The sequence below is a fragment of the Ruditapes philippinarum genome, unplaced genomic scaffold (assembly GCF_026571515.1).
Source record: "Ruditapes philippinarum isolate M1 unplaced genomic scaffold, ASM2657151v2 ctg1322_1_1_1_1, whole genome shotgun sequence".
NCBI lineage: Eukaryota > Metazoa > Mollusca > Bivalvia > Venerida > Veneridae > Ruditapes > Ruditapes philippinarum.
Window position 1 is genome coordinate 73984 of NW_026853029.1, and position 9831 is coordinate 83814.

The 9831-nt window shown below is 30.8% G+C and overlaps 1 protein-coding gene across 1 annotated transcript in view; it reads left to right on the forward strand.

The window, feature by feature from the left end:
- The window catches only part of LOC132731948 (glutamate receptor ionotropic, NMDA 2B-like), a 34140-nt gene extending 24538 nt beyond the window's left edge, over positions 1-9602 (forward strand). The window contains exons 10-16 of the mRNA XM_060718258.1: positions 3029-3154; positions 4477-4697; positions 5016-5176; positions 5572-5753; positions 6400-6638; positions 6900-7063; positions 7299-9602. Of these exons, the coding sequence (XP_060574241.1) occupies positions 3029-3154; positions 4477-4697; positions 5016-5176; positions 5572-5753; positions 6400-6638; positions 6900-7063; positions 7299-7854 (1649 nt within the window). The 3' untranslated portion in view covers positions 7855-9602. The remainder of the gene's footprint in view (positions 1-3028; positions 3155-4476; positions 4698-5015; positions 5177-5571; positions 5754-6399; positions 6639-6899; positions 7064-7298) is intronic.
- Positions 9603-9831: the final 229 nt, after the last annotated feature.

The following is a 9831-nucleotide window of genomic DNA, read 5'->3' on the forward strand; positions in this document are numbered from 1 at the left end:
CATGGGCATATAACACTTTAAATATATTTGGCAGTTGTTCTTTATAACATGTTATACACACAAAAGTATGAACCTTAAAAATATCAGATTAAGATTACTTGCCGCTTTTTATGTAAAAGTCGTTTTATTCAAATAAAACATTACTATGCATTTTATATATTCCATTATTTCATTGATTTAAATGATCTTATTCTTTAATCTCGCAACATGATTTTGAATTTGTAAGTGACAAATGACTTATTGTCATGCAATTTGTTTCGTTGTTCGTGTAGCGACTGCTTTGTATTCCCATGTAGACGCCTAGGTCGACGGATTGAATAAAGTTTAATGCAAATGCGATACCCCCACAAACAATGAGCATCAGTCACGAAAATATTCAATATGTTATAATATCGCTTATTAAGTTTTAAGTACAAGGACATGAAATTATTACCAATTAAAGCAATCGACAATTTCTTTTAACTGTCGAATTTTTATTTTGGATTTGACATGCATTTAAATAGGAACAGTCCTTCAAAGTATAAGGGAGCTCAATTTTTAATTACAAAATTAAGGCTACCAACAGTAAAAAGCCTGACAAAACTTAACAGATATGCAAGGTGGCCTAGCTCTATACTCTGTCTCCTCGAGCAGGATATATGTTAAAACAAATAGTAATTATAACATTAAATGTGCATAAGAAATACATTTAAACTTTACAATCTTTACAATGCATTAATAAAAGTAATTGACAGAGTGTTGTATGTAGTATCAAACAAACCTATAACTTGTACAATTTGATTTGTTTTCTACCATATATCACAGAACATATATGAAGTTATATAACTTAACGATGAAATATATACGCAAAAATGTGCAGCATGTCTGTTTAAGTCTATGTTTTGTCTTAAACTCGCGCTTTGAAATACATTATAGTTAAGCACGACGGGTGAAAATGATTGATTTGCCCTGAATAAAATCTTTACTTACAGTACTAAAACAGTTTGCATGATTAACAATGAAATTATTGTAATCTTTCTCAGTAGGGGCGCATTGCAATTTCAAGTAATTTATTTAAGGTATGAGCCCCCTAATGGGCACAATAAGGAACTATAAAATTGACAACATAGGTCAGTAATATACCTTAAAAGACACAAAAATGCAAAATTTAAACAAAGTTTACCGTATGGTTTACGAGTTATGGAGATTTTTTTAAAGTAAAACTTGACTATTAGAAGGGCTCTTTTTCAAAAGGGGAAACTCTAAATATTCTATTTTATAATCATTATGAAAAAATGTTTTCCTATAGAACATTTTTAAGAAACAAATAATTAGCATTCAGCTAACAAATGACCCAGCAAAATTATTTTTTCTACTCAAAATGTTTGAAATATATATATAAATGTTACCTTACCCCACCCGTTTAAAATAGTTGTTTGATCATTTTTCTACTTGGAGGGCCTTATTTAAAATATCCCTAAAATTTATTCAAATCAGGGGCTATTTTCAAAGTTTGCATAAATTTTCTTAAAAGTTTATAGGTTGCGCTTGTCAAATATAAAATACTTTTACCGTCTAGGTTTTATTTTATTAGACTTTGAAAATAGCAGGTACCATATTTGATAATAAATTTGGCACAATTTAGCCAATAAATACCAATGATAATTTCATAACTAAAATAAAACACTTTTTTTCTTCTCAAAAGTGATCTAAAGAGACACAAATAATGTTCAAAGGAAAACAAAGAAAGAAAAAAAGTTGCCTCTTCTGGGGCTTGAACCCACGCCCCTCAGTTACAATGCAGTTGACAGTAGTTCTAGCCTGTTTGAATACCTAATGCATTAGGTGGATCATACCATAAAAACATTGTAGTATTGGTTTCCTTAAGTAGATAGCTGGTCTAAAGGTCCTTGGGTCTGTGTCCAGTTGAAGGAATCGTGAGATTATTTCTTGATGTAGTCAGAGCCTCAATTCTGTTACTAGTATGTCACCATATATATGCAATCAATTTTTGATAGTGCCATTAACATTTTAAAGAGAATATAAGTTTCTATGTACATAACGTCCTACCTTTCAGCTATATATTTCCGACTTGCACAATTTCATTTTAATGTAGTTTAAGTGCTATCGAGATAATTTATTTTGCCATGCACACGTTCATTGCAGAGCCCTTTGATATAGCAACTTGGTTCACAGTCATGCTTTTATGCATACCTGTGTTGGCGTCTTTCATATTTGCATCTGAATGGTTCAGTTCATCTGGACTAAACCGGACTTTAACGCTCGACGGAGGTACATTACATAACTTGTGACACTATATATGAAAACATTTGATTCTATTCTGCATTTAAATTTCTTCAAGTTGATTTCTTTTCACATGTTTTTGGCTGCCAAATAGCGTCCAGGCACCGTACTTAATTTCACATAGTGAATAATCAATCACAGTTCAATCATTATAGTTCGGTGTATATTTTCAATCGACGTTGGAATCGAATGTTTTCTTTTCTTTTTCAGATTTTATTAGATGTCAATGAATGGTTAGAACTAGATTACTTTAGTACCATTCAGCATGATTTTTATGCTATTTCCTGTTCCCGTTACTTAATAGATAACTATAATAATTGACTTCAAACATACAAAGCTTAAATGTATTCAAAATACTTAAAAAAAACGTTTAAAAGAGTGCAGTCACACAACATATAAATAGCAAAAATACGAATCAATACAGAAGAAAAATTGTTATAAAGCACAACCGGAAATAGTATAATTAATTGTACGTACGTTAGATGAAAAGGCGTATAAATGTTGTCAAATATCTCATGCATGTTGCCGTGTACTATTCATGTTGTAATGATCACGGAACTTAGAGTATATAGTCATGTACAGAGTACAAAGTATGATGGTCACAAACAGGACTGAAAGGAATTTGTTTTGCTATGCAGCTTGATGAAGGGTGAAACTGTGTATTTGCACCAAAACCATTGTACGGCAAAGCGGGCATGCATTTTGACAACTGTTTTGTATTCAACAGTGTCATGTTTTGTTTCAGAGCCGTACGATTATCCATCATGGTGTTTAATTCTTGTGTTCAGTGTGCATGCAACTGGGGCGTCGATCTTTATCTTCGAGTGGATGAGTCCTGCTGGTCTCGATAAAGGACGACGATCATTGAGAGGTAACTGAAGGAGGTAAATTTAGGAAGTTGCTCGCGGATAGTTCGTTAATGAGGTTTGGAAGATATTACAAAGCAAACTCGATTGAATCTTCTGAATGTAGTACAAAAATAACTTAAAATATATTATGATGAATATATACATTTAAAACAGCTTCCTTCACCTTTATCATTATGTTTACATGTTTGGAGTTATCTTTATTAAAATTCTCTTGAAAAACTAAATATCCAACTAAAATTATTGTATTTTACAAAGGAACAACTTTAAGATTCATTATCAATTTCAGTCGTAACCAATTCGATGAACATTTTATACATATACTGAAACTATTAATCTTGGTGTGTTTTTGCCATATCATTGCAAAAGTTATTACATGTAGTAGAAACTTTTGAATTTTGAATACTTAACAGAAAACAATCTAATTTAACGACTTGTCTCTTATCTTTATTTAGACATTATCTATTAAATTTTGTCTTGTTGGAATGTAGAACTAGCTGGTAATAATGATAGACATTTAAATACTGAAAACTGATCCCGAGCAATTGATTATTTAATCTAATAGTTTAAAAATAAAGTAGATATTTATTTACCCATTTATTTTTGATATCTTTTGTTGCATGGTTATTATCTTAATCAATTTATAGGTTCTTAGCATGACTATAGCTTGTTTCAGAATTATAAGTATCCGTTGTAAATGGTAGGTCTAATGACTTGTAATAATTGGTTCATTTCTTCAGTAAAAGCTTAGCTGTCTTCAGATTCTATCAATACTTTATTTATTTTTAGCATATGGGTTTATATATTAATATATTATTTATATCATTTTCTTTCGCTTATTCAAATGAAATATCATTACTGAAAATAGGTTAATACCTCTATATTGAAGACAAACAACAAAAGATAATTAAACACATTATGAATGGACTACATAAATAATATAATACAATTGCCGAAGCTACTGTGGATTCTATAAAGTGATAGATCAGTCAAATAGTATAATATTGTCAATGTTTGATTAACTCATTACGTAACACATGGATTCAATAGACATAGCTAATTTTAGATTTGTAACATGATCGATAAACAGCGTACTTGTTTCCTAAAACAAACCAAAGCGTTTTTAAATAAATTTGATTTCAACATATTCAGTCCATTTGATAGCCACAGTAATGTTCCTTCATTTTAATTATGACTGTTTATCATAATATTCAACCTAATAGTAATACTTTCAAATTGAAATCGTTTTATTCTATTCTTGTTACAGAATTTCAATAAAAATAATGAAATTGTCTATAAACTATTGTACTGTTTTTGTCTTTTGTAGATCACAAGTTTTCACTGTTCCGCTCTTTTTGGCTAATCTGGGCAATGCTTTTTGGAGCATCTGTATCAACCGATAATCCAAGAGGTATGTCAAGCAGGTTCCTAGCGAATGTATGGGCCCTGTTTGCGTTAGTGTTCCTTGCCAGCTACACAGCAAACCTAGCTGCCTTTATGATTACGATCGAAGAATATTATGACCTTAGTGGTATAGAGGATTGGCGGGTTAGTACTCCATTTATATACATTTGTTTCATTACTTTATAGGGAAATTAGAGGATATTCTTTCTAGTGTAAATATTAATAAATGACACAACTTTAAAAATATATGAACGTAAACTTTCAGTATGGATAAACTGAAATGTTTTAAATTTTGATGGAACCTTATCTTCATATAGAAGATTTATAATTCAACAAGTAAATACACTGTACACAAGTAAATGTTACCTAATTTTACTTTGTATTTGTGAAAAACGTAATGTCAATTTCGTTAAGAATGACTGACAAATGAAAATAACTATTAACAACTTTTTGTTCATATAGTTAATGAAACCGACATCGGTGACTCCACACTTCAAATTTGCAACAAAGCCTGGTGGTAGCACTGAAGATAACCTGAGAAAGAACTATCCAAGGATGCACCGATATATGCAACAATACAACAAAACTGAAGTATCAGAAGGAATACATGCACTAAAAGTTGGGTAAGGAAACGTGGTACTTCATTTAGTTTTCAATGTTCAAATATTTTTTAGAATAAAGTGTTATTTTCAACAGTAATGTCATAACAGTTGGTGTAACCTTAGCTTTAATATTAATTATAATTATTTGGTTTCAACAGATTTTATTTAAGTTCGGTGTGTAGGACGCTAAAAGCTTTAAGACACACTCTCGAATCCATTCCTGGAACCAACCATTACTGAGCAATGAGTGTAAAGTTTTTTTGCTAAAATGCAAGGAAACAACGACTTGCCCCTGACAGTATATGAATTATAATTATTTGTATGTATTTATAATTATAAATTTACGATAACACATTACATTGTAATTCGTTCTTTCTTGAATCTATTATTTAGAGAGATTTTTGTTTTATTTTCAGTGATATACATGCATTTATATATGACGCAACTGTTCTTGAATATCTAGCCGGCAAAGATAAAGAATGCAATTTGATAACTGTTGGTAAATGGTATGCTATGACAGGATACGGAGTTGGATTTCCTAAAGGTTCTCCATACATCGAGGAAGTCAACACAATCATACTGGAGCTACAAAATAACGGTATTTAAATATTTAAAGTCCTTTTCAGGAACATTCATGAACATTCCTAATCAAAAAAGAAAACAACAGATTATGTTTTGTTTAATGTTATTAATCTTTACCTTTGCCTGAAGTTATGTGAAAGTAGTATTTTAAATTATAGAAATAGCATCGGCATACTAGGCTATCTGATTTATACGAGGGTCCTAGCCCAAAGTATAAATCCGATTTCCGAGTGGGTTGATTTCGTTTTCTTTTTTATCATAGGAAAAAAATATTAACACGTTCCTTATCGTCACAATATGAAAACAAAGAAGAAGGAAACCACAGAAGGGGCAGCTGAATATGACTTTTCTGTCGTTATCCATTTCTTTGTCTTCACAATAAGTAAACCCCAAACTCTTGACACATTTTCAACAGATAGAAAAGTCTCCAAACTATTGTACAGCACAAATAAATTATAGTTTTTGATTTTGAATGTTATCATCTTTTTATATCAATTCTTTTTCAATTTGGGCGTTTTCGATTATAAAAAAAATCAAACCAGTAGTTGAATGTTTTTTGTGTTGGAGTAGAAATTTTAATGTGATGTTACTTTATGAAATTTAATGTTATGTTTTCGTTTACTATGATTTTAACAGCGTAATCTATATTTTGCGTATTACAGGAGAACTCGACAGATTACAGAAGTTTTGGCTAGCCGGTGCATGTCATGCCATGAAAGATAAGAAGGATAAGACGAGTCAGCAAATTGGAATACTTAACTTTACCAGTGCTTTTATCTTACTTGCTGCTGGAGTGACTTTGGCAACTATATTAATGTTATTGGAACATTTTTACTTTAAATTTGGAAGAAGATGTTTAAAGAAATACGACAAAACTGGCTGTTGTGCACTTGTTAGTCTTGTAAGTTATTAGAATAGCATAAAGATAGCAACTGCACTATACGTTTGGATAAACTAAATGTTTGTATACTAACAAGCATAAATTGTTGCATTCCTTATATAGACTGGTCTTTTTTATCGATCATTTAATTTATAACAAAAATAAGAGTATTCATTTTGTCTTGTAAAATGGTCGTGTACATTCTCTTTTGATCAAACGTATAAACTATAAACTTACTAAATGATATATCTAACAAATAAACAAGAACTGTTTCTTTTTCAGAGCATGGGTAAATCATTAACATTTGAACAATCAGTATTAGATGCTGTTGAATATCAGAAAAGACATAAGTGCAAAGACCCTCTTTGTGAAACACAGCTATGGAAAGTTCGACACGAACTTGATTTGGCGCTAATTAAACTTGAGCAACTGAGGGATGAATTAGCGTAAGAGATGTTCTTTACTTTTTAATTAAATTCAATGAAACTGGTACTGGACTAAACTTATAGATAAATAGTGCAATTTACGAAATGAGAAGTAGACTGTTTCGTTTTTGTAAAGAAAATAATTACATTAAATGCATGTATTTGGATATTATCATCGTTTATATCATAGGTAAAGTAAAATGCTAGTATATAATGTATTTTTTACATTAATATTCATCTATTTATTTCATTTCAGACCAAATGAGTCTTCTTGTAAGGAATATACTAACCCTTGCATTGACATTACTTCCGAGGACCAGTACAAATCTCCTACTCTAAATGGAACATCTAATGCTCAAAATTCTAATCAGAGTTCGGGCCCTTTGTACGAGGCTCCCGACTCATTAAGACAACCTGCAAATAATCATGTGGGGAATTCAATACCATGTGACATTCAAAATCGTGTTTTTGAGCGACCAAGAAGAGTTTCTCCTCCTCTTGTCGGAGAAAACAATAAAGACAAATCGGATTTAGACAAAAAACGTTCGCAATTCCGTCGCTCACCAAGTTACACTAATGCAATATCAGTTGACAGTACTGATTCAAAAGACGTTAGTACACTAAATACAATTGAACCTCCGCCGTGTTACACAGAGGCAAGCCCTAAACGGTGTCCGTCATATTCTCAGGCAGTGGAGGAATCACCTCTACTCTCCAGAAACAACAGTGATAAACATAACTTGAAAACGAAATTTTTTGACGGGAAATATTATGTTGGTGTAGTTCGTGATACAGATGACAGTGCTTTATAAGTATTAGATTATCCAGTTTTATCCCATCCATTTCATGTCAATATATGTTAATCTTGATGAAATTTACATGTTTGAACATGTTAAGTGTTGTTGTTTTCTCGTTTTTTTGTTAACCAGTAAATCCTTTTGTTAACCTTATAAACATAACATCTACTGTTTAGGAGAGAAGTGTAAGGATGAAGGGAAAGTATGCAAAAATAAATTATGAGATATTGTTGATTTGAGTTGCATCACAATTTATTAATTAAAAATCCTTTCTTTCAAATTCAGTCTTTGCTCTAAAAAAGGGCAAAAATAGTTTTTATTAATACATTAAGAGCATGATTGATGCTAATCACGTGACGATAGCAGTTTTTGGACTGTAAAATGAATTTTCAAGAAAGTAGTAAAACATAAACAAGATAAAATTGTGTCTTCCATACAATATTATACAATTATTGACTAGTGTACCATTGAATATGATGTGATATTCACCGGCAGATGACATATTGAATATAACATCATATTCATTGGCACATTAGTCAATAATTGTTTTATTATATAAATAGGCGATACGAACTAATAAATCACAGAAGGTACAATTTTATACATGGACAAGTTTTGCCTGTTTCGTTGAAGCGCGGGGAAAAGGACGCACGTGTAAGGAGTGCAACAACAGCTGACAAAAGTAATTCATGTTTATACTTATCACTGCGCTGTTCCTTTTAACTGTAATAGTAAACTAATGATGTTTTAATCTAGAAATATACTTTAAAGAACAAAATGCAACAATTATTTTTTAATAAGCACGCGTAAATAGTCTACGATATATGGTCATTGAATATGACTCTCAATCTATATTTAGACTGGGAAAATCAAATTCAGTCAGTTGATATGATACTACATTCAGAGAATATGATTCTATAAAAAGTTCTGTTGACTACTGTTTGGATCAATGAGATTGCAGCTATATTTAAATCATAAAACGAAGCTAATTTGTGGCCAAACGGTAAAGAATGGTTCAGATATATTAGTGCGGCTCGGGAAGATTTAACAGGAGAGAAAAGTAAAAGCTTTTTACAAATAAAAAGTATAGTTTTATTCATTATCAGGAACATGCCGTTTTAACACAGTTTTTATTGTTCAAAATTTTGGTTAGTTTTTATAGTTAGTTGTTTAGTTACCTACATAATGTAATGATGATTATTTAGACAAAGGTGTTATAACGGACTGCTTGTATCAATTTACTGTTTGCTGTTATTTTTTATGCATTCCAAATAAGCATCTAAATTTATGACCAGGCTTATAATAAGCTTAATTTGTGTGTTTAGATTGCGTTCATTCAATGCCATTCTTCCTGGTTTATCTTTCGTTAATTTTTGTCCTTTCTTTGACAAAATCATACTAGTCATTATAACATTAATATGCTGTTTATCTTTTATAAATCTATTCAGTGGATGGAATTCAGTGAATGGTGCTGGTCCTTCTCCTGATATATCACAACATGGATGTGTTGATTACAACATAAGCGTGTTGTCAATATAAAGAATTAAGTAAATATATGTATAGCTACTGTATATTTGTGATAATACATGTATGTATATAATAATATTACAACTGTAGTCTCATGATTTGTATTAAGTAGTTTATTATTATGTGATTTTGCTTAGCCATGAAATGCCTGTCGTACCTATTTTTATGCATAAGATTTTTGTTGTTTTTCTTAAAGAAAGCAGTTACAAACAACCCAGGCCGTAAGCAATTAGATTGCATAAAAAACAATACTTTAACTTTAGAAATAAATGGTTGCTCACTAAAACCGTATTAGATTAGTCACATTTAAAACACAAACAAATATAAATAGTTTTTGGTACAACATATGAAAATAGGATTGATTAATTTCTCTTCAGCAAATCGTACATGTATTTGTTTGATGTGTTGTACGCCAAATGGTCCACTGTTACAGAGTATCTAAATGACTAGATATACAATGCACTG